Below are 26730 nucleotides of genomic sequence, written 5' to 3'. Positions count from 1 at the left end.
ATCAGGAAATGCATATTTCTGGCCCCCTAATTTCCAAAGTTCAAGTCTGTACACCCAAAATCAATCAAAGTCTGACCATTGTGGTATTATAGATTATTGAGGAACAATACCATAGGCATTCCTGAGCTTATACTGGACTTACATAGTTTAATTCTATGAAAACTTGTTTAAGGCCCCCAATTCTATACAGTGCAGGCTAAAACCCCCAAAATCAACACCAACCCTCCCTTCGTGGTTTGTTTGTTGGTTGGGGTTTAACGTCCGAGCAGCAATATTTCAGCTATATTCAGACGATGAACATGAAATGGATGATAAAATGAACATGAAATGAGAAAAAAAGATGGGATACAAGGATGATAGGGTCGACAAATTTTGATTGCCACTGTAAAAAGGGGGGATGGGTAAGGCCGGACAATTTAGCCTCCTGTGGCGGAGCGCAAAGGTTCCTACTCCTATCGATTACCACAACAGGGTTCTTTAACGTGCGAGGAACGTGGCATCTTTCCTAACACGGTGCACCACTATGGTTTGCGGTCAGGTTTTCCATATTATAGCCTGACAACCCCAGCATGTAACACGCCAGGGGTACCCCATTCCACCACCTGGGGCACACATCCCAGTTGCTCAGTGGGCAGAGCGCCCTAGCCCCGACTAGGGTTTTGAGCACTATTTAGTCGCCTTTTACGACAAGCTTAGCGCTGCTGCAGGCCTATTCTCTCGACACCCGGACCTGCACGGGGTTCGTGGTTTGTAACTTTGTTATTAAATTTTATAAAAATCAATCAACCAACACTCAAGTTCTTGCACGAAAACAAAAGTGTCTACGGATGACGACGACGAAAGCGCCGTATCAATATACGACCGCACATTGTTTGTAGCAGTATTAAAAAAAACTTTAAGGCCCTCTGTCACGTCCCTAGAAACTGTTAAATGTGTTAAAATTTCAAAAAGATCTGACAAGTTTTATGGAAGTTATCATAATCGACGACGACAGCATGAAACCATTATAAAACTGCCAACAGAAAAAAAAAAACACACGTTATTTCCGCCTTTTTCGCAGATCCAAAATTGTGTAGAATACCCTACGGAAAATTCAAGCCAACATTCATTAAATCTGTCAAGTAGTTTTCACAAATTAAGATGAACAGATGATGATGGATATCAAGTAATGGTAATAGCTCACATGGTCTTTTTGAACCAGGTTAGCTAAAAATGAGTGAATTAACTGATCACAAGTCAGGCGCCAAGCTGAGGCCAAATTGAAGTGTAGGCAAAATTACGGCAGGGGGTCTGGGGCCGCTTAAGGCCCCCAGCAGGTCCAGAGGGCGAAGCAAGCGTCCCCCCGAAGCTCAGCTCCGCGGAGATTGCGTTTTAGAGCATCATTTATGCCTCTCCAGGATATATTTTATCTCAAAAAAAAAAAAATAAAAAATAAAAAAAATCGCAAAATTAAGTGCAGGCAAAAGCTTTTTGCCTAACGGCAGCTACGTGCCTGCAAGTGATATCTCACCACCTTATGGTGAAGAATAGGAAATGGCAATTTTTCCAAATGACTCAACTAGAAAACTACATTTTGGGTTTTGCTGGAAATTAAACTTAATCTGTAATTTATGGTACTCGACAAATGTTTAAAGTTCCAAAACACATTCATTGGTCTGTTCTCAAAGTATCATCAGGAAAATGGGGTGGACAGACCGACGGACACGTAACTTTTCAGCGGGTATCACATAATACCTTACCACTCCAAGTGACAGGGTATAAAAATTCTTTTATTAGATTGGTAATACTGATGCTATTTAGGGAACATATTAAAGAAAACCCAACATTTCACCTTAAAAATCTCTGCAAAGAGCTAGTGGTGTACTAACCAAAACATATGTTAAACAGTCCTCCATTAATGCCCCTTGTGAATCTAAGGCTCCATCAGAACAGACAGAGATGTAACTGTAGTACACAGTAAATAGAGTGTTAGTAAAAATTTATTTCTCTTCTAGAAATATACATTGAAACATAAAAGTAACAATTCTCATGTAAAAATACTTTGTACCTCCTGAAACTACATTATGAACACAAGGGGTGAAGTTGATACCATTTCTTACAAATCTTTATATTTAACTTGATCTATGCAAACACTATACATTTTTGACTATATCAATCAAAATGCATCAAAATGTACAATGTATTGTAAAATGCACATTCAAGCATCATGCACATGTAACAATTTACAAAAACTTTGTCAGCAAGTATAACCCTCTAGTAAATGATCCTGTTCACTCCATAAGGTAAAAATTTAATATACCCCTGGCAGGGACCTCTTTAATTGGTTGAGGTCATGTGATTATCTTCTTCATCACTACAAGATTATATTCCCAATTATTTTTGCTGTTTTCACTATATAATATTTACAAATAACAGTGGCAGATCCTGAGGGGACTTTTGCCATCCCCCTTAAATTGGGAAATTATTTTTTTTAAAATGAAATCTCCAGTTCTCACAAATTTTACCCCCCAAAATTGTTTTGCCTCACTTCTCTTTCCATACCTCTCCCCTAAACTGATATCCTATATCCATCCCTGAATAATCAACAAATGAAAGATCTTACATTCACTCCCTCACCCCTTTTGGTTTTTATAATCCATGAAAAGTAAAGGCAGCTTCCTTAAATAAGATATAAACTACTCTTAAGGAGGTAGAGCTAGGATAAGGGACATAACTCATGAAATCAGTGATGTCTGTATCATATACAATTTCACCAAAGACTCTCAAGCTTTCGTTTGAAGCAGAATAAAATGAATCCCAGCTAAGTTAATTAGATGCTTACATAAGATTGATGAAAAATGCTGAATACAAACATTCCAATGATTTTTAAGAGTTGTGTCCCTTACCACAGGTCTACCTCCTTAACTTATTTTAATATCAGTGATAGTGTTTTAGGGTTGTCATGGGTAGGGTAGCAGACTATCATAATACATTTAAAGACCTATACAAAATTATACAGCATTAACTGAGTATCTTTACAATCCACAGTAGTGGAACAATGATAAAAACTATAGATTGATTCATGCACACCCAACAAGAAATTCTGAAAAGTGGATCCTGATTGAACTTATTTCCTATAAAATCAACCAGAAGTTTTTAGGGGGCTTGGATCGGCCGATGTGATGGGGGCATAAAAACAGATATTTAAAGTTCATTCAAGTATTTTAAATCTTGGACAATAAATTAAAAATTCATTTTTCAAAGTATTTCAACTTTTCTACTGCAGATCAATTTCTATAGTACATACTCACTCTAGGAAATATTTTCAGGATTTTATCTCAATAAACAAAAACCTTTCCTATTTGGCTTAATGTAATTTTCATTTTATATATTTGTATTATTTTTGTCATGCCTCTCTTTGATTATTAAGGTCAATAACTAAGTCATGTGACATCAACTCATTTGAATATCTAAATATGTCAATTGAGTTGAAAATTCTAAAAATATTTCTCCAAGTTTGTATGCACTATAGAAAACCAAATGCAGTTGAAGAATTGAATTATTTTGAAAAATGACTTTACAAGAATTTGTTTTCGAAGATTAATAAAACTCAAATGGACAATTGTTCTTATCTTTCTATAACTCACATACATTATTCCCAACTGGGTTAAAAACTAGAAGTGAAATTGATCTGATGACATTCTACCAGTAAACATAACAGATGTTATATCCGCTCAATATAAGAACAATAGAAGTTAATATGTAATGAACTCCAGCAAAGATTGCTGAAGATATACCCTTCTTACTTATGGTCAAGTATAAGATTACTGACAAAATGATTATCTGAAGTTTACAATAGAAAGCAGTGTACGGTGGGTCAACGTATTAGTTCAATTATGGGGTGTGGAACAGAAAACATACATTGTGTAAGTCACCAGTCTGAAAGGAAATTAAATGAATTATGCCCAAGTTTCAAGACCAACCAAACAAATCTGGTCACCATGTGGACAATGACCATGAAATACTGAGTAGTAGAGATTCAGATGGCAAGTTAACGAGTTATTTCAAATCTTGATAAATTAGACCAAAATAACTTAATTTTAGAAGTAACACTCTTTCTGATTGATTAAAAATTTTTGTCCATCATCTCATTACCAAATTTTGTAATGAGACTATGAGGTCTTATTTTAACGAACTTCATGTTGAATTTTGATACAAAAATTAAATCATAAGGAATCTATTATGACTGTAAAATTTTTTGGTCTATTTGAAGTCACTTAAATGCCTGTGGTGCACACTTGTGCACCATATGATTGAGGTTATTTCTTCACAGACAGAAAAAATATAACAGCAATTCCTTAAATGGACCTATGAAAGCATAAGACTACCTAAAACTGGATCTTGAAAGACAACAACTTCTGGTCACTGAATGGACACAATTTCAATATCTATCCTATAAATCATTGGTACAATTAAAGAAAGAAGCTCCAAGAGCAACTATGGCTTATGTACATTTTCTATCTTGTCTTACTATACCTTTTATAAAACTTGTAGCCCTTATGCTTTACAATTAATTAGGCTACCAATTATTAAAACTATGGCTTCCTCATGAAAATTAAGGACCCTCAGGCTTCCAGGCTGCCCCATATTTCCACCTCTGGACTGTAAATTATAACAAACAGTTCTAATGTTCCCTTAAATTCAACCTCTTCTCATAGATGCTACAACAATAACTAAACTTAAAACAATTCACCGAGTATAAATCTTCCATAATATTTTGAACACAATAAAATTATTTAAATAGCACCATTTCATGAACACATTATTAATTCATCATTGTTCTTGAACCATGTTATGTACATAATTATGTACAAGCCATGTTAGTAGTACCAGTATTTCTAAACGGCAGTGAGCATCTTCTGACTTTCAGAAGCTGTAGACCTTTATAGAAAAAACTATAAACTATAATTATCAGCCAAGAACCATATCAGAGTTCATTCTAAGCAATAAGGCTGTACAAAGCAAACAAATCTTTTCACAATACTACAGTTCTTCACCAGTAAGGCTATCTATATAGCTGAACTTCTTTTTACAATGCTACAGTCCTTTTTCAGTCTTGTAGTGGCAGGTCATTCCAGTCTATAGGAGTTTTCCCATCATCAGTGAGGAACTTGTTACATTTAGAAAAATGTTGACAACCAAAGAATCCTCTATGAGCTGACAATGGGGATGGATGGACTCCCTTCAGAATGTGATGCTTATTCTGAAAGGCAAAGTAATGATGTCATTGAACAATATGACTTTTAATTTATTGATATAATTCACCAATGGTCGGCATGAAGCAGAGCATACATATAGCTAAATTCTTCAGCAAGGCAGACATCTAAGAATAATTGAAAATATATTTAGCAGGTCGAGACCACTATATTTCTCAAGTACAAATTCAATTAAGTATGTCAAAATAAGCAGCAAAACAATAGTCTTTGTTCATATGTTGTCAAATGACCAATTACTTCATTTACTACCAGTTCTTTTCACTGATAGTCTTGTATCAAGTAAACATCTTTAGGTTTTGAAATCCAGGATAACAGACATACGAGATAATTAAATTCTTAGCCATTTTTAGTTTTAATGTGGTTGAAGGGATGGTGCTGGTAAAAGATAATTATAATTAAATGGTTGCTTTCAAATTTGCAGGTAGAAAATTTCACAGTCTAAAAATGAAAAGATCTAATTTAATAACAAGAAACATTTCCTGAAAATCTGTATCCTAGTTACATAGAATATTAACACAAAATTAAATGTTTTCCGTCATAGCTACACAATATACCTTATTGATTTGGGCTCCTTTCTTTTGTGCATAAGCTCCCCACAGCATGAAAACCAGTCCAGTTCTGTTTTTGTTCAACCATGAAATAACAGCATCTGTAAATTTCTCCCAACCTTTATCCTTGTGAGAATTTGCTTGATGGGCCTTCACAGTCAGGCAGGCATTCAGTAGAAGAACACCTGTAGTTGTATTGAAAGATACAAATCATTATAGTCAAACCTGTCTAAAAGACTATGATATATCAAATAAACCTGTCTTTAAAGACTACCTGTCTTATATGTCCAGGATTTTGATTTCCTTTTGAAGGTCACTTATTTCAGGTTTTGTGGTACATGTAATAAAAGAGTTACTTCGTTTATACGTCAAAGAGTTCGGCAACCCATGATACAGGTATCGACGTAAATTTAGTTGATTTTCTTTTGTCTTGCAGATTTTGAAATAAAACAATTTACATGGCGAATTTGACACAATATACTATTTACAATAGGTGACCCTAGGTGAGTTTAAGGGAGCTTTTCTGGTACGGACAATATTTTTATAGCTCAGTTAAAATATTTAATTGTAATAAAAAAGGTTTACAACACAAGGATGCTTCAGCATGAAACCCTTATGGGTTATCAAATAAAATTATCAAAAACCAATAAAAAATAAACATATTCGTATTATCCTCTGTACTTGCTGGGACTTAATATTATACTCCCTGTTGCTGGTACAATTGTCAGGAGTAAAGTTCTGTAAAAAAGTGGTTGTATCAATATTTTCATTGAAGATCGAGATATGAACAGTTTAAATCATAGAATATGAATTTAATTTACTTAATGTAAAAAGTTCAATCTTGCATGACAAAACATAATGAAATATTTATATGAATCTTCAAACAGAAGTGGTGTTGTCTCACTGTGGATAGTCTAGTCTTCATACATGTAATAGTTTAATATATCTGACATTGTTTAACATTTTCTTCTCCAAGTAGTTTAAATTAATACAACTGTAAGTATATATTCTCTGGCAAACCAAAACTTTCGGTATTTTAACTCTCAATTGTAGAAATCACGTTAAAAATGCAGAAGCCGCATGCATTTCAACCACTTGATCTACGAATTGAGAACCAATTATGTACATGTAACACGATCACATGACCACACAACTAATTAAAATTTGTATGGCTTGGGTCATTGTCAATTTTAAATCAATTAATCTTCAATTTAACAACCCAAGTGACTACAGGGACATTTTATTGTATATTAATAAATCAAATAAACCGAAAATTTAAAAAATAATCTTTGGTGTCACATCTCCTTTAATTAACGCTCGTAATTATGACCTATTCATCAAACAAACTTCCTGCTGATTTCACACCTGTGGTTCCCAGGCTTGATATGTTTATGGTTTTGTACACCTGATGATGTAAATCTTCAGAGCAATCAACACGCAAAGCAATAAAATTAATTGAACTCGCAGACGAAGTACACTTTAACAAAAATACAAATATAAATTTAATTCAGAAATATCATATCCAGTAACATCGCTGGAATAATATGCTATGAAAAAACAATGCTCAACTTGGATCTCCACTGACACCAGCGATTCAAATGCACACGTCTTACCCTCGACTTATCTGGCAAATTTGACTTAATGGGTGTCAAGCCATTTTGGCCTAAAAAATATAGGATCATAGGGATTTTTTTTCAATTTATAGGGCAAATATAGAGATTGTTAAATAAATTTATAGGTATATATAGGGTCTTTATTGAAGGATTTGTGTTGAAAGACTATTGTTTCAACCTAGAAACCTAGCAAATTTGGTATTTGGTATTTGGTTACAAAAACTGGAATAATATGACAACATACATTGTAAACTAACTTCGATTAGTTTCCAGTCTATCTCTTACAGAAGTAATGTATTATGGTCCCCCATATCTCTTTGCAAAGTCTTTCTACTAAAATTAATTTATGATGATCAATGAGCATGGCTTAAATTTTGCTGCCCTGAGTACACCAGATAGAATATCATACTTTTTAGGTACTTTCCGAGAAACAGTTTTTTAATACATACATTTTAGTATGTCAATTGCATATAAAATAGTAAAGAGATACATTGCATATTAATGATTCACAAAGGCTTCATATCTCAGTGTTTTTTTTTTTTTCATCATTTCAAAAAAAGAATATTTGATTTTTCTGAATATATAGGGTTTTATAGGTAATTTAATGAGTTATAGGAAAAATATAGGGACCTTCAAATTTAAAGGAAATATAGGAATTTATAGGGACTTGACACCCTGGACTTACCTATGTTTTTTTTGTCAATTTTGTTCTAAATTACCATATTTTGGTGTGTATAATGCGCAGGGTGGTTTTTCCATTAAAAGTAGAAGTAAAAAACTTTTTTAGCGATGTATGTATGTACTGTACACGGTTATAATAGCGTAACTTGTTAGAACCAGAAACATTTCTGGCTTTTAATTTATTTGTAAATAGAAGGGATCATTTTGTCTGTTTTGTGTATTTATATCAATAACGAATATTGTTTTTGTTACTGTTTGTATTTATCTCTTTTGTCCCTGTTTATGTGTATTCATTTACTATTCGGGTAAGAAATGCGTAACGTAGACAATAGCTGAAACTGTCAGCTTGATTACCTTTGAAAGGTTTCTATTGAGAGTAATTAACTTCTGAAGATTGCTATTTCTAGAAGAAGGACTGTTTTTTCTACAATCAATTATGGGGTCTCAGCGAACAATGCAGACGGTTATCAAGTAGGGCATGTGTGTTGATAGCTTGGCCAAGCGTGATAATGAGATGCAGAATTTTCTCCGATGTGTATCAGGGATACACAAAGGGTTTATGTTTAAAATTGATAGTTTTTATGTTGGATATGATTTTCATATTAGTTCACTGAAAAAAGAAAGCCAATATTTTCAAGAAGTAGAATTGTGTGTATTTTAATTACTTCTTTCAAATCGTTAACAAGTTGTATACATCGTAAAGACATAATTATATACACAACGCAAAACAATTTACAATCTCCTTTGATAATACCGTTAACTAATTGTCTTGTGCCCTCGTCATGATTAATTAATCCCCTCAATAAACATGTCAATTGCTTGTTAGATATAAAATTAACAGTGGAAACCATAATCAGTAACATCTAAATACTCTTTGCAACACCTCAATAACCATGTGACAACAGTAGTTAATTGATACACAAAAACGAAAGTATGGTGGTTGTAAACAAAATCTGCCATGTTCTTTTGGGAGGAAATAAATTAAAACCGAATTCTGTTAAAGATGATTTATTGACAATCTATGCTTACAAAAGTAACAAGTCAACAAAAAATTTCATGAAAAATCCATAAATATGGTTTGGCAGCTCGAATCGATTGTCTCTGATTTGATGTTGACTCTCTTGTGGGCGTTAATTTTCTATTGATCTTAGGTCTGTAAAAATGTGTTGAAACGATGTATAGGTGTATTATACCCACCCCCATGTTCTGAAATTAGTTTCCTGGTAAAAAAGGTGTGCACAATACACACCAAAATGTGGTAGGCAGTTCGACTTATACACATCGACTTGCAGTCCATAAAATATGGTACATTTAAGTTGATACACAATGGGTTTTTTTTTATCATAAAATAGCTGTACCAGCTGCAGGCTTTTAACTTTTCTTTTGCAAAAAATAATAGCATTTTTAGGAAAAAAAATTGTAAAAACAATGGTATTTTTAGGGATAAATTAGGGCTCACATGGAAAAATAAACGTTATTTTTTTCAACATTTTACTCTTAAATTGAAATAAAACTCACCTGTATCAAATACTGAAAATTAGATCATTACCATAGATGTTAGTTCCACAATCATAAACACACACATTCAGCAGTCATTCTGTGAACAAATCAATCACTAAAAAAATCAAAAAAAACTTTATTGATATGATCCTTACAAAATTGTATACTGAACACAAAATATAAGCAATGCATATATTATGCAAATAAACAGTATTCATCTAATACAGCATAGAAAATCATGACTCTTAATTTTTCAACCAAAATCAGTTTCAGTTTTTGTCTTTATCTTTGTCTTGTTGTTTAGCATACCATATTTTGGTGTGTATAATGCGCACATTTTTTTTTTTTAATATACATATAACCATTTCTATAGCATTGGGGGTGTGTGTGTGTGTGTGTGTGTGTTTGTTGTGCAATATATAAGATTTGGCCAAGAAAAAAATGATTTTCTGAGAAAAGAAATTGCATAACGTAAATAAACAAATCAGAAGTGAAATGTCATTGAAAGAAAGTTAATTTAACCATCATATACATCTTTAAGTATTAAACTTTAAAGGATATTTTCTTCAATACATGTTTAAATGTCTTAATAACATATTTCAGACATAGGTTGTTGATTGATTGATTGTTGGGGTTTAATGTCCAAGCAGCAATATTTCAGCTATATTCAGACGATGAACATGAAAATGGATGATAAAATGAACATGAAATGATCATGAAATGGGACACTAGGATAATAGGGTCGACAAATTTTGATTGCCACTAGAAAAAGGGAGGGATGGATAGGGTCAGGCAATTTAGCCTCCTGTGGCGGAACGCAAAGGTTCCTACTCCTATCGAATACCACAGCAGGGTTCTTTAACATGCGAGGAACGCGACATCTTTCCCAACACAGTGCACCACTATGGTTTGCGGTCAGGTTTTCCGTATTATAGCCTGACAACCCCAGCATGTAACACATCAGGGGTACCCCATTCCATCACCAGGGGCACACAGAGCGCCTAGCCCCAAGCTAGGTTTCTGAGCACTATTTAGTCGCCTTTTATGACAAGCTTAGCGCTGCTGCAGGCCTATTCTTTTAACATCCGGACATGCATGGGGACAGACATAGGATGTACAATATTTCTTCTTTATAAAACACTGTTAGAGATTAAAATGAAACAACTAAAAACCAAAGAGTGTCAAAGTCCTTTTTTGTCCAACCCTCTTTATTGAATGCTTTTGCAGCTGAAAATTATTATTTTTTAACTTATGTTAATTGTTTCTAACAATTTTCTTTCTTTAAAGTATGTTTTAAAATGAAAAATTATGAAATCTGAGTGACAACCAAAACAGGAAATGTCCGATTTTCCCAACTTTTGATTTTGTTCTAAAAGCCATTTCATACATCCTATGTCAAATTTATCATGTTTCAAAATTAAAATTATCCAGTTTATATAGCTACTGAATTTTACATGATGTTTAAGGGTGAACATAAGTTTCCTTTCCTCACATTGTTATAGGAAATACTGGATCAAGGTAAATAAATTGACTAATCAAGTGAAAAATATCTGTCTAAAAAGCTTTTTTTTTTTTTTACACGTTTTGACCTTCAAAATTGTACTGCATACAATACATAAATGCATATTATACACACCAAAATATGATACTCATCTAACAATTTCCTTTTCTTTGCATTAATGTTATTTCTATCCTTTCTGCATTTTCCCAATTTACTCTTTACATCACCCATCCTGTTTTGATCAATTTCAAGCAATGCTTGATCTACAGCAATATCATCAAAGTTTTTGCTCTTGATAGCCTTTGGAAGTCTGTCATTTGCTCTTGATAGCCTTTAGAAGTCTGTCATTTGCTCTTGATAGCCTTTACAAGTCTGTCATTTGCATCAACATTTTGTTTGCAGTCTCCAGACTCCTATTCGATTTTTTTTCTCCATTTGACAAATTCATTTTACTTTCATTTGTATTTCTCTTCCTATTTTGTTATTGTGTATAATATATACTTTAACTTAAGAATATTTAAAACAATCTCTATGCAGCAACTTGTATAAACAAGGAGCACAATGATCCCTCAGTACATAAAGTATATTTTCATTGGGGAATACAATGTGAATCATATTACCTTCATGGATCGAGGTTCAATTTAACTGCTGAACATATCTGCTCATGACTGTATAACCAACTTCTGGTCAATCTTTGTCAGTATCTGAAAGTACTATAGCTAAAAATACATAAATAATATAGATATCGGATTTAAAAAGGTATACTGCAACTGAACAGAAAATATAGAATTTAAAACAAGAGGCTCCCAGGAGCCCCAATCGCTCACCTGGTTGAATTTTGCCTTTCAAGGGCAATAAATTAAACAAGAAGTTGTCCAACAATTTTGACTCAAGAAACAAACTTTGATTGGACTTATCATAAGGATCATTTCAGAAAATGAAAGTCTATATCTATCATAGTTTTCAAGATATTGGCTGAAAACTGTAAAAAAAAAAAACCTGTCATTTTCACCCGTCAAGGGCAATAACTCTTATAAGAAGGCGTTTGACAAATTTAATGCCTGAAGACTTTCGTAGTCCTAAAAATAAGATCATTTTAGCTATTGAAAGAATTCGGCTAAACCTAACCATTTTGGAGATATATGCAAAAAACTACTGTCTGAGCCCTATGTTCTATTTTTAGTAACAGTGGCCATGTTTTTTTCGACGGATCAAAAAACCCCACTTCAATTCTATGCAGGATACCCCAAGAAACACTTTTACCAAGTTTGGTTTCAATTGGTAAAATAGTGTCAGAGGAGAAGATTTTAGAAAAAAAATAACATTAAAAATAGCAAAAAACTTTGAAAAAGAAACTCCAACATGGCTTAATAGATTAAAATGAAAATTTGACCGCAGATAGATCTCATCATGCTGAACACTTTTACCCTTTTCAGAATGGGCTAAACTTAACCATTTTGGAGATATATATATGCGAAAAACTATTGTGTGACCACCCCCCACCCACCCCCGTGTTCTATTTTTAGTAACGGCGGCCATGTTTTTCGACGGATCAAAAATAACCCCCCCAGTTCTATGCAGGATACCCCAAGGAACATTCATACCAAGTTCGGTTCCAGTTGGTCAAGTTGTTTTAGAGGAGAAGATTTTTGAAAGAAATAACATAAAAAATAGCAAAAAACGTTGAAAAAGGGCAATAACTCCAATATGGTTTAATAGATTTAAATGAAAATTTGACCGCATAGATCTCATTATGCTGAACAATTTTACCCAGTCAGGATTGGGCTTAACCTAACCGTTTTGGAGATATATACCAAAAACTATTGTCTAACCCCTATGTCCTATTTTTAGTAACAGCGGCCATGTTTTTCGACAAATCAAAAATCCCCCCACCAGTTCTATCCAGGATATTCCAAGGAACATTCATACCAAGTTTGGTTGCAATTGGTCATGTAGTGTCAGAGGAGAAGATTTTTGAAAGAAATAACATTAAAAATAGCAAAAATCATTGAAAAAGGGCAATAACTCCAACATGGCTTAGGTCTCACTAACCACTTCCGGGTCAAATGGCCACCCCCCTATGTAGTACCAAAAACACACTGAACCTAGACATATGCATTGTAAGTGCATTATTTGTATGTATTATGATTAAAAGTAGTCAAAATAAAGCTGAGAATGTGTACTTTAAAATCATATATGTAATTAACTACAAAAGTGTATGAATATTGTTTACATGTCTGAGTAATTTGCCTCCATGTTGTCAGTTAGCAGAACAGGTAAGAATGTGGATTTTCAGTATTATTTATTCAAGTAAATTTTGTGAAGAATTTCTACTATCATCGTACCATTAGCATAATGATTTTGGAAGCCTTATTTTCCAAGCTTCGCAACGGTATGCAGCTTTAAGATGTCATTTGTCCTGGGAATTCACAGTGAGACTTTGAAAATTACTTTTTAACATGTAAAGTAATGGAAATGTTAGAAGTGGTTAGTGAGACCTTAATGGATTAAAACCAAAATTTGACCAGAGATAGATCTCATCATGCTAAACACTTTTACTTATGTCAGAATTCAGCTAAACCTAACAGTTTAGGAGATATATGTAAAAAAATATTGTCCGACCCCTATGTTCTATTTTTAGTAACGGCGGCCATGTTTTTTGACAAATCAAAAATCCCCACATCAGTTCTATGCAGGATACCCAAAGAAACATCCATACCAAGTTTGCTTCTAATTAGTCGAGTAGTTTCAGAGGAGGAGAGTTAACGACGACGATGGACGCCAAGTGATGGCAATAGCTCACATGGCCTTGGGCTAGGTGAGTTAAAAATAGCAAAAAACATTGAAAAAGGGCAATAACTCCAATATGGTTCAATAGATAAAAATGAAAATTTGACCACAAATAGATCTCATCAGCTGAACACTTTTACCCCCGTGTCAGAATTTGGCTAAACCTAACCGTTCTGGAGATATATGCGAAAAACTACTGTCTGACCCCTATGTTCTATTTTTAGTAATGGCGGCCATGTTTTTCAATGGATCAAAAATCCCCACATCAATTCTATGCAGGATACCCCACGGAACATTCATACCAAGTTTGGTTCCAATTTGTCAAATAGTTTCAGAGGAAAAGAGTTTTGAAAAATTGTTGACAACGATGACGGACGCCAAGTGATGGCAATAAAAAAGTAGGAATTCAAATTGAAAATAAGGGTGATTTTAGGATTTTCACCTATAAATTAGGAAAAAGAGGCTGCCACAAAAAAGGAGGAAAATTAGGACCAGTTGAAAGCCTGCAGTTTAGTTATTTTTTCTTTTTTCTTCTGCATATATGAATAAAAACCACTGCCAACCACATAAACTCATTCTTAGCTCTTCATGGACCTATTACTGGAATAAGTAAGTGCACTTACCCTGTTTAGTCCACCATTTCTGTACCTAACCTGTCACCCTGTTTAGACTAACCAGTATGTGTACCATGTCTGGGATGTACCTAACCTGCTATCCTATTTAGCCCACCTTGTAAGTGCACCATGTCTGGGATGTATCTAACCTGCTACCCTGTTTAGACTAACCAGTATGCGTACCACGTCAGGGAAGTACCTACCCTGTTACCCTTTTTGAACAAACCAGTAGGTGAAAAATACTGTATACCGGGAAATTTTCATGGGGTGCTAATTTTGGCTTTTGTAGCGGTCTGTTAAAAAAGCCAAAATAATTATATGAAATTTTTACTCTGAACAAAGGAACTTAGAGCACAACTCAGCATCCATCAAAATTAGAATCGCTAAAATTTTGGCATTTTTTTTTTTCTTTGCCTCAAAATCGCCAAATTTAACACCTGCCAAAATATACCCCTATACGGTATCTAGGATGTACCTACCCTGTTAAGACCAACCAATAAGTGTACCTTATCTGGATATACTTACCCTGTTTAGACCAACCAGTAAGTGTACCATGCCTGGGATGTTTAAAACCATCAATATCCTTTGTTAACTCCTTGTACATATTTTCTAAACTGTAATAGAATCATATTTTTAATTGGCAATCAGGTAACAATTGGATTATTGCACCATTGAAACTGGAAAAAAAACTGTGCTAACCAAACAATGCATTAAGTTAATCTTTTATGTTTTGATATGAATAAGAAACTATTTTGAAGAATTTGCTATCATCTGCAGTACAAAACTATAAGTTGATAACAATAAAAGTTTACTGTTTAGAACATACATTTGTAATACTAAACATTGTCAAGCACTTACCCACTTATAATGTAGGAAAACAATTTTGTTTATTTTAAATTTGGTTTGCAAATCCCCCTTCCCCCAAAAAATAGTGGCTACACTTGTAAAATCCAAAAATATCATAAATCATGCAGAAAACAAAGGTACAAACTTCAAAAAATATAAAAACATTAAGTTGCATGCATTGTCACAGAATACCCTTACTCATACAGGAAGCTGGTAATGGAGAGCAACTAAAATCACTTACAATGTATGCCTTGTCACATTCAATTTGAAATCAATCCATTCATTAGTTGAAAAATTTGGACAAAATTCAGACAGATGGGTGGATAAGATGATACCAATTTACCAGCAACAACTACAGGAGAAGTCAGTAAATTCTTTATCTTTCATTAGCTATGATTTTTTCAGCTTCAATGTTCAAGACAGATAACATTGTTTTAGCTGAAGTAATGTTTATTTCTCACACTTCTTAGGGCAATCAATCCATACATAGATTATAGTAATATGATCATGATTTGTCAAATAATGGTTCAAAATGGCTATTAACAAGAAAATAATTAGAACCTATTGAACTGAGAAATAAATAAAATTACAACCATTACCTTGGTGGAGATGGAACTCCTTTCTGAACACTGAAACAAAGACCTTTAAATAGAAATTTGAATATTTACATTATTAATTTATGATATACAGATTAAACCATTCACACTCAACATTGTTTTATTAGCATTTTTCATTAAAATCAGACAGCAGGTGAGTCACAGAACACACAATCAGTCTGAACTGTAGCACTTCTGAAGTAAATCAAAGACTGAAGTCTTCATAGTCACTATTTGTCAAATATTCACTGTCACTGATTTTGACATTCTTTAGACATCTGAAATTGTACAAATGCAATATGCTCTAAAATTGGGTGACTTTCACTAAAATCTTGGTTCCCTTGATATCATTGTGTACTCTCTCGTAACCATTATGACCCAAATGGCTATATATAGATATATATGTCCTTATAATATATATGACCTTTGTATAATCAATTGCAATGAACTTGAGTTTGAATCAGAAACTGGGTAATCTTACATAAATTCAATGCTAACTGATCATTTTATATTTTAATGTAAACTTCCTGTTCTAATACAAGCAAAAAACACTCATAAACATGTGTATATGTTTTAAAAAAGGTGTGTTGTAGCGATCCTTGGGTCGCTTATGATAATGACAGGGAACCAGTTTATAGTTCAGCAGCTGGCAATGAATATTCATAAATAATGCTAATGTATATGACCTATATAGTCTTGTAACTAGCCTCAGTGTCTGAATTGGAAAGTGGGTAATGTCCAAAGCTAATTGATCATTTCATGTAAATTTCCCATTCTCATAAAAGCAAGAAATACACATAGAACATAAGTGTATGATATTTAAGAGGTACATTTTTAACACATACAAGTATGAAGCTAGAACTAAGACTCTGTGGTGGTGAACATGGCGAAGATCTGCTGGATTATGTAGGGAATAACATTAATGCAAATCATATGCGAATATTAAATACAGAAATTACGAGTGCAAGAAGTCGCTAACACTATAAGCGACTTAAAAAAATTATACAGATTATGCATGAAATTGGCACTTTCCAGAATTATTGCTCTTGACTTGGTTCTTTTATGTCAGGTTTTGTTTTCTAAAAAAAAAAAATACAGATCTGTATACTAGAAATAAATATGTTACTACTTTTCAAGCTTATTTATCCACTTTGAAAAAAAGTAAAAGTGAATACATTAACAATATGATCTTACCATGAGCTTGATTAGGACCATGGTAAGAATCCTGTCCTATAATGTTAACAATATGATCTTACCATGAGCTTGATTAGGACCATGGTAAGGATCCTGTCCTATAATGTTAACAACATGATCTTACCATGAGCTTGATTAGGACCATGGTAAGGATCCTGTCCTATAATGTTAACAACATGATCTTACCATGAGCTTGATTAGGACCATGGTAAGGATCCTGTCCTATAATGTTAACAACATGATCTTACCATGAGCTTGATTAGGACCATGGTAAGAATCCTGTCCTATAATGTTAACAATATTATCTTACCATGAGCTTGATTAGGACCATGGTAAGGATCCTGGCCTATAATAACTACTTTCACCTGAAATTGTACAGATGTTTAATAACAGGGTTCATACACATTTTTTACCACACAATTCAAGGACTTTATAAGGACTTTTAAGGCCAATTTTTAAAATTTTCAAGGACCCTGATTATTAAATCATCAATGCTTCTAGGTCTATTGCTTGAGTTATCCCTTTTAAGCCAGTCACCGTATGCAGGCATTTCTAGCCATGTGGATTTGAGAACTGGCACCTGCCAGGCATGATGAAAACTTCTTCCCCGGAGTTCGAACTACTTTTATCTCAGACCGGCAAAAACAAATAATCAACATTGTCATTTTATTAATAAAACGAACAATCAATCAAAAGTGATATTGTTTTCTATAATTACAATAAAAAACACAATTGGATTGCAGATATTTACAAAATTCTCATTCAAAACACACATTATTTCTCGAGGACGACCACATAAACAAAACTGCATCACGTTTATCAAAAATATAAAACTAAATTACTCTGTGCCAGTACAGAAACGGTACTATTATTAGAATAGGGAAAAAAGATGGATTGCCAATATGAAAATCATTGTACGTAATAAAAAAAAATACAGATGTCTGACGGTAAGAAAATGTTCTTTTCTGCAATTAAACAACACTTTCATATTGATTTGAAAGGATATCAGATTCTAAAGGATTTGAAATTAAAGTACTTTCAAGTCCTTAATTTTAAAATTTCGCTTTCAAGAACTTTCAAAGATTTTATGCACCTGTGCGAACCCTGTAATAAGTTCTATATCTTTTTTTCAAGGAAAAGGTGTGGTTAACTTAATGTTAAATGAAATAAAAATCAATATTGTTCAGGTCTCACTAACTACTTCCGGGTCAAATGGCCACCCCCCTATGTAGTACCAAAAACACACTGAACCTAGACATATACATTGTAAATGCATTATTAGTGTGTATTATGATTAAAAGTAGTCAACATAAAGCTGAGAATGTGTACTTTAAAATCATATATGTAATTAACTACAAAAGTGTATGAATATTGTTTACATGTGTGAGTAATTTGCCTCCATGCTGTCAGTGAGCAGAAAAGGTAAGAATGTGGATTTTCAGTATTATTTATTCAAGTAAATTTTGTTAAGAATTTCTACAATCATCTTACCATTAACATAATGATTTTGGAAGCCTTATTTCCAAGCTTCGCAATGGTGTACAACTTTAAGACGTCATTTGTCAAAGTGAAACTTTAAAAATTACTTTTTTAACATGTAAAGTAATGGAAACGTTAGTAAGACCTAATTTTCATGGGGCAGTCAATGGGAATTATCCCCCCCTTGACAAAAATACCAAACTTTTGAAATATTTCGGTGTTCATATATTTACTGGAGAAGTATTTTAGTGATTCTGTATTGTTCTTTGGTTGGTATATTACTGTATGTTATGGGAAGATGGTTAACATTCTCAGAGCTTTACAATGTATGTAAGCTACATGTAACCTATTTTCAAAAGCAAATTTTTTTCAGATAAAAAACATTTTTTTATTACAATGTACCTTGTACAAAAAAATTATAGGATACACTATAAGACTGATAAAAATGAAAAAAATAATGTATGGCAAAAGTTAGTTTGTCAAAGACACAATACATACATCATCTACTTTACAAAATCTGGTCCAGCTGAACACTTGGTCTGCTGGTGGATAAATTATTCCCTTCTGTCTCTCAGCAGCTACAAACTTGGACAACTGAAATGAGGGGTCAAGGCTCAATCTAGATTCATAATTTCATTTATACATCTTATCTAGGTATAAAATCATAAACCATGTGATATTATTTTTGTTTACTTTCAAACTAAGCAGAATCTACTATTATTATTACTGCTCAGTCGGTTGAGTGGTCTGTAGATATTTTCGAAAACTGATATTCATGGTTTTTAAAGCATAGTTAATGAATACATTAGCTCACAAAAACTGTTCCTCTTACCCTCCTAGTAATGGTATGTATAAAAGCCGAGTAGTGCTAATATAAGTATCTTATCTCATGGGACCCCAATTAATAAATATACAAAGTGAAAATTTCTGAACAGGAAAAAAAAACTGTTTGATTAAGCACTTAATTGAATGCACATGTATGTGTGTGTGTAATAGTAAAATATACCTGTACAAAGTATGGCTTTGAAAATTCTTCTGCTAAGACTTTAAACCAAGATTCACCAACATTTGTCACCAATCCATTTGTCTGTTTTTCTTTCAGTTTGGCCATTGCTTCAGCCTTTTTTTTGTTTATTCTATCTTTCTGTTCAGGGGAAAGACATTCTGTTGGAGGACTTCTAGCTTCTGGAGATGAAGGGACATACTCTGTTTTAGGTGATGGTGATGATGCATTATTGTTTGAATTGCTACTATTTGAAGGTGGGAAGTTTTCATCGTCCAATTTCTGCTTCTTTGGAGATTTCTGCTAATATTGAAGTTCAAATTCATGTAGTTTAGTCAGATTTGCAAGTACACAGTACAGTAAAATTTTATGGTTCATAAGGTTGGTATTATCCCTAATAACAAGAGCTGAATTTAACATTCAACCAGAAAAACATTTTGTACAATGCAGGAACTCTCATAATCAAAGTGCCGTTAGCACTGAAGATTTTTTATCCCTGTGGGCCTACACATTCAATTTTAAAAATTATATAATGTAAAATAAAAATTTGCATTCCAATATAATTTGGAATTGTTTTAATTTTCTTAAATGTTTAAACCGAATGCTTGTCTTTGATACAGTACCCAACTTCACACACATTTACCAATTTTGTTTCATCTCACATTTTTATCAATTTTTAAACCTGCCCAAAAATTGATTTTTAATTACATAAAAAAAGATGACTTTTACAGAGGATTTATTCCTACATGTCATTATATGCAAATAAAACAAATTTCAAAAAAAGCTAAATTTCCATAATGCAAAGTTTTTACTTTTAACATCTGTCATGGCCAAAAAAGAAGTCCCTCCAATCTTCAAGTGATTTAGTTTCATTTGCAGCAATGATAGAATATTATTAAGCAGAATAATTACCTGAAATATATTTATTGAAAGAGACATTGACTGTTATTTGATATAAAAGTAATTACATGTGGTCTACATTGTTGTGTAGTCTTCAGAAACAGTAGGGAAGTTCCCTTCATGAACCCCTGATATAAGGTATTTTGATCCTGAAGGATCAAAACTCCAAAAAGCATTTTTCCCAAACTGATTATTCATTGAAGCAGCAAGAAAACAAATCAGGAAGATTATTCAACTGTTGGGTCATTCCAGAAATAATTTTACATCCAATACTTAGACTTGAACCGTACATGAGACAAGTAGGACCACTACTCAACTGGTTCAACTGGTTCCACACGTCCAATATTTCTAAGATACCAAGTTCTTTTTCTTATATAAAACTCTCATCTCATACCAGTTACCCTTTTGAATGCTCATAGAGAGAGATCTCCCTCTTTTCAGCTTTTCTACAAGGCAGATTTAGTGTGACGATCTTTCTCACAGAAGAAAAGGATAATTTTGCTAGAAATCCAAAAACAAAGACAAGACAAAGATACATGTATTAAATCTATGATAATTTCTATAATCTACAACAACATACTAAGGGTTTCTAATCAAAATTTGTGTAAAAAAATGTAGTTCATCATTGTTTCTTGCCATAAAAGGCATTAATATTTTGAAGTTGTTTTCACTACTGGCTAAACTGAATTCAATTAAAATACTCCGAACCAACAATTTTCAAAATCCTGACTTTAAGACACATTTATACATTTTTATATGGATTCTCTGCATACTAGCTATGAAAACCAAGTAAATACCTATATCACACCACTGGTGATTGATGAGTCTAGGGTAGTTTGTCCCCTTTCCCCTTGCCAAAAAAATATGTTAAAATGGCTAAGCATTTGATTATTTCATATGTAACATGTACACGTGCATGTATATTTAACTTCTTAACTTCACTTTGTTATTGTGGAAAATGTACTTTGATACTGGTATTGAATGAAAATTTTATAAACCATTGTTACCTAACATACAGTGTTCATTCAAGCCTGTGCCCTTGTGCCATTAACACCGAGGGTTACATGTATTTGATGATGACTGGCAAGTAGAAAATTGGTCTTGGTTGGATCTATCACAATTTTGAGGACAGCCAATCATTTGTTTATTACAGAAGACGTGAGACAAAAAAATATCATTTGATAAAGGTTTATATTTATAAAAAGTATGTTTAGATATGTACATGTAACAATCATTTTCTCATCTGGTTAGCACTAAAATAAGTTAGAATAATTTATTAATGTTTTCACCTAATTACAATGTAATATGCACAAATGAAAACTGAAAGTTATGCTCAATTACCATACATGGAAGTGCTACCTCATTGGTTCTCCATCTCCATTTAGGGTACACTGAAGATGTATACACATGCCCACTCCCCAAAATAAAAAATCTTAAAAAAAACCTGTATATTTGATGCAGAGTGGTCCAATGATCAGTGTATGGATGAATAATCATGTTTAGAAAGTAAGAAGACTCAAGTTCTTCTCGTTTTATGTCAGCTTTTCATTTTCTTAAAGCATACATCCCTGTGTGGTGAATATATCGTATTTTGGTGTGTATTATGCCCACATTTTTACATAGAAATCATTTCCAGAACATGAGGGCACAGATTATACATCAATACATAAGAATTGGCCACGAAATTAAAGATTTCGATACATGAAAAGACATTGCGTAATGTAAACAAACAAACTGGAAGTGAAATGTTACTGACATAAATTTTATCCAATCATCAAAAACATCTTTAAGTATTAAATTCTTAGTGATATTTTCTTCAAATCATGTTCAAATGACTTAATAACATGTTTCAAACAAAGGTTGTACAATATTTCCTTCTTATAAAGCATGGTTAGAAATTAATATGAAACAACTAAAACCAAAAAATAACCAGTTCCTTTTTTGTCAAACCCTCATCATATGCTTTTACAGCTGAAAATGATTACTCTGAAACTGATTTTGATTGCTTCTTACAATTATCTTTCTTAAAAGTATGTTTTTAAATGAAAAATTGTGAAATTTGAGATACATGTATAACCAAAACCGGATATTCCGATTTTCCCTGACTTTCCATTTTGTTTTATAAGCCATTTCATATATCCTGTGTCAATTTTATCATGCTTCGAAATTAAAATTGTCCAATTTATGTAGGTACTGATGTTTAAATGATTTTTAGTCTGCATAGAAGTTTCTTTCCTTCACATTTTTATAGGAAATACCGCATCAAGGTAAATAAATTGACTGATCAAGTGCAAAATATCAATTTTTTTGTCTTACAAAATTTTACTGCAACCTAAATCTAAAAAACTTTTTTTCACATGTTTAGACCTTCAAAATTGCACTACGCACTATACACACCAAAATACGGTAACTACTCTGCACAATATTTTTAGGACTTGAACAGGAGGGTGCAGATAAAGGTGACATTCTGTGTATCGTTCTTTCCTGCTGCTGGGTTTTATCAAATAATGGTAGTCTTAATTATGGCCAAGAGAAAGCGTGGACGGCTTCTTTTATCTTTAAATGGTTTGGAGCCTTGTACATGTATGACTGCGATAATTGGAATATAATTTAATTTATTTTGTCTTGTGAATTCTGAAATAAAACAATTTACATATAGAAATTGACACAATACACAATTTATAATAAGCGACCCTACATTTGTAGGTGAGTTTAAGGGAGCTTTTCTGGTACACAGAATACTTTTTTTATAGGTCATTTAAAATATTTAATTTTAGCAAAAAAGATTTCAAACATGAGGAAGCTTCAGCACGAAACCTTCATGGGTTCTCACATAAAATAAAAAATAAACATGTCCGTATTATCCTATAGCTGTACTTGCCGGGTACTGGTACACTTGTCAGAAGTAACGTTCCGTCAAAAGGGGTGAACTTATAGAATGTGAATTTAATTTACTTTATGTAAAAAGTTCAATGGAACATGACAGAACAAATTGAAATATTTCTATGTAATCTTCAAAAAGAAGTGGTGTTGTCTGTCAATAGATTCTTGTCATCACACATGTACATATAATAGTGAAATATTTCTGTCAGTTTATCATTTTCTCCTCAAAGTTGTTTAAAATGATACGCAACTGTAGATACATGTACATGTATATAATCGCTGGCAAACCAACTTTCAATATTTTCACTCTCAGTTGTAGAAGTCATGTAAAAAGTGCAGAAACCCCATGCATTTCAACCACTCGATCAATGAATTGAAAACCAATGATGTAGCGCGGTCAAGTGACCACATGGCTAATTAAATTAGTATGGCTTGGGTCATCATCTATTTTGAATCAATTTATCTTCAATTAAATGATGTAAGTGACTACAAGGGTCGTTTTTATGATTAGGTGTAATAAATCAAATAAACCAAAAATTGAAAAAATAATTTTTTATGTCATGTCTCCTTTAAGAAATGAATTGAATGAATACTTGTACAAGGCCAACATAAAAATATGTTTGTTTGCTGTTCCCCTATCCAATGGTTTGAAGCTCGCATCAGCAGGTAGGAATATAATTACACTTCATTGAATTTTTTTGGAGAGGACCAAATGCACAATAAAATATACAAAATATATAAATCATAATACATCTTCATATCCTTTCTCAATGTTTGATACATGGACACAAGAATTTGAAATTGATATCAAATGACCTACATGTACATTGTAATATCAAATATATATGTAGATAGAACATCATTGAAAAAGTCTGATTCAAAATTTATGCCATTATCTACATGTAATTTGTCCAAGACAGACACCATTATCACATCAAGGGTCAAATCATCTGGGTCAGTGATGTCTTCAAACATATAATTCCATGCCCAATGTTTTTGGGGAACTGTAAAGTCTATTCACAACAAATGGCACAATTTTCAAAGTGTCCCTGTATTTATTGTAACGGAAGACCAGAATGGTAACATAGCCTCGATGGGCCGGGCATCCATGTTTAAATCATATTGATTAAGTCAAGATGGTGCTTCAGACAAAGAACAATTACCAGATTTTTTTTTAATGTTTTCATCATACGGATCGAGAAATGGCTTAAAGAAAATTAATGCTACGTTCTCTGCCTACAAAAAAAATTAAAAAAAAAAAAAATTTGGCATTAAAATTATTTTGGTTGGACCCTTCAAATGGGGTTAATTGGTGAAAGGCAAACAAACTTATTTTTACTTTTGGCCCAAATGTTGTACATGCACATATAAATGTATATAGCAAAGAAAGTAATTCAATTTAGTATATGTACATATAGGTAGAAGTTTATTTGTACTTTTTCGCAGTCATGGTGAAATTTTTTAGTCGCAGGTTCGGTAAAATTTGCATGATTTCCAGACAGATGACCAGTATTTTTTTTTCATAAGGCACGCCTCAATCGTAACTTCCGGTTTAAAGATGGCGTCCAAATCGAGGTAAATTTAAATTGGATTTTTTCGATCCAGCAGATTTTGTTAGGTTGCCAGACAAATGTCCGACAAGTTGAAAAATGATTTCGCCAGGTCTGTTTCTGGTCATTTTCCAGTCAGAAGCAGTGAATTATCATTTTCATTCTGTTTTCTCTGGTCTTCCAGAAAGCATTTGAAACCTGCATGAGTAGTGTTTACACATGTCCAATTTTTGTACAAAATGTATCATCTAGCAAATGTTCTTTGTATGGTTTATAGATTCAAGTTACATGTATTTGTAAAACTAAAACTACATGTAAAAGGACCTTAAATTTGTTTTATTTTATGAAAACATAAAATTAATTGACAAGATTTGATATAGATTTAACAAGGTTGTAATAAGTATACTTCAGATCAAATTCCATGTCATACCAATAGTTCACCGCAATACATCCGTGTGATTGTTGTACATGATGGAACCAAAGTGATGGAAGATACAATATTTCACCCTCTCTTACTAAAACCTCAATTGGTCTGGCTTTTTGAAATTCTGGATGCTCTATCAAATCTGGTTTTAAAGGATCTATTGGGATCCATGGCACTTCATTTTCAGGTTCTAATGTTTTTATTTCATATGAACCATCACTTTTAGCATTGTACACTGCCTGTTTAAAAGACTTGTAAGGAACAAATGGTTGATCACTTGGGGGAATCAGAATGAATTTTTTCCAGCCTTTAACTACGCAATACAGATTTTCATAATGGTCTTTATGCATGGAAGTCACTGCTTGTTTATCTCCCATCCAAAAGTTAACTGCATCAGGTTTTGTACCAAAAGCTATACTCCCAAATTTTATATCACTGTCAACATCAGTTAGCAATTTAGCAAACTCATCAGTTAAATTAGAATTCTGTTTCTGAATATAGTAAACATCATCATATTTATCAGAGTTTTCTATCACAGAAAGAAACTCCGACATTTTTAGAACTTTCTCGTACGGCATAACAAATTTACCATCAGTCACAGCATCTGCATAACCGTTTGGTGTAATTGCTACAGTCACATTTTCATCGCCTATTACTGATCTTAAATAATCATTATTCCACTTTTTCAGAGCTGACCAATGATTAATGGCATTTTGTATCACAACAGGTTTGTTTGGTGCAACATAACTTCTGTAAAATTCTAGTGGATCAGGTTGACTCTGCATCACTGGAACATCAGCATCAAGAAATAACTCTCTAGAATCGACTGAGAACTTCTCAAGTTCCCTTTGGACACCTTCAAGTTGAACACAAGTAGACATAGTTAAGTAACGTTCTTACAATCCATACTATAACTGAATAAGGAAAGGTCCCGAGAAGTACAAAAGGACCAAATACGAGTCCCGAGAAGTACAAAAGGACCAAATACGAGTCTCATGATTTTACATTGCGTTTACGCTGAACAATTAAAGAGATGGATTATGCTAAAAATACCGGAAATTACTTTCAAAAGGCAGGCCTGATAAATACTCTGACGAAACAAAAATTATGTATTTGTAACCTTCATGTACATGTACCCCCATTTAGCAATATACACTGCCACTGCGGCACTGGTAATAAACAGTGTTAACATAATACAACTAAAATACCTGTAGAAAATCAGTATTTAGTCGTTTTTCTGACGAAACTCTTGTGAAAAATGATGATATTTTCTTTTGGTTGTCCATCACTGATCTAATTGATCGATTGAAGACCATATGTATATTTCCCGCGAAAAATGATGACCTTTAACAT

The 26730-nt window shown here is 33.0% G+C and overlaps 2 protein-coding genes across 3 annotated transcripts; both read right to left on the bottom strand.

The window, feature by feature from the left end:
- Window positions 1–1961: 1961 nt before the first annotated feature.
- On the bottom strand, window positions 1962–26722 carry LOC148620943 (uncharacterized). 2 transcript variants are annotated; one of them, XM_088574874.1, is made up of 8 exons: window positions 26586–26722; window positions 19624–19923; window positions 19116–19211; window positions 17449–17503; window positions 15948–15990; window positions 15028–15116; window positions 5810–5988; window positions 1962–5242 (listed from the first exon to the last, which is right to left on the bottom strand). In XM_088574874.1, exons 1-8 carry the CDS (start codon window positions 26691–26693, stop codon window positions 5090–5092), a joined length of 1023 nt encoding a protein of 340 aa, XP_088431000.1. In that variant the 5' UTR covers window positions 26694–26722; the 3' UTR covers window positions 1962–5089. The 2 variants fall into 2 exon arrangements, with proteins under 2 accessions (XP_088431000.1, XP_088431001.1); XM_088574875.1 differs by having other exon boundaries at window positions 19624–19920.
- Window positions 25269–26330, bottom strand: LOC148620944 (bifunctional peptidase and (3S)-lysyl hydroxylase Jmjd7-like). Its single transcript, XM_088574876.1, has one exon. It carries the CDS (start codon window positions 26256–26258, stop codon window positions 25311–25313), a length of 948 nt encoding a protein of 315 aa, XP_088431002.1. The 5' UTR covers window positions 26259–26330; the 3' UTR covers window positions 25269–25310.
- Window positions 26723–26730: the final 8 nt, after the last annotated feature.

Source organism: Perna viridis, chromosome 3, assembly GCF_037379345.1.
Source record: "Perna viridis isolate PV_CMFRI_1.1 ecotype Kerala chromosome 3, ASM3737934v1, whole genome shotgun sequence".
NCBI lineage: Eukaryota > Metazoa > Mollusca > Bivalvia > Mytilida > Mytilidae > Perna > Perna viridis.
The sequence above is the reverse complement of the archived record's forward strand: the minus strand, read 5'-3'. Positions and strand labels throughout refer to the sequence as shown.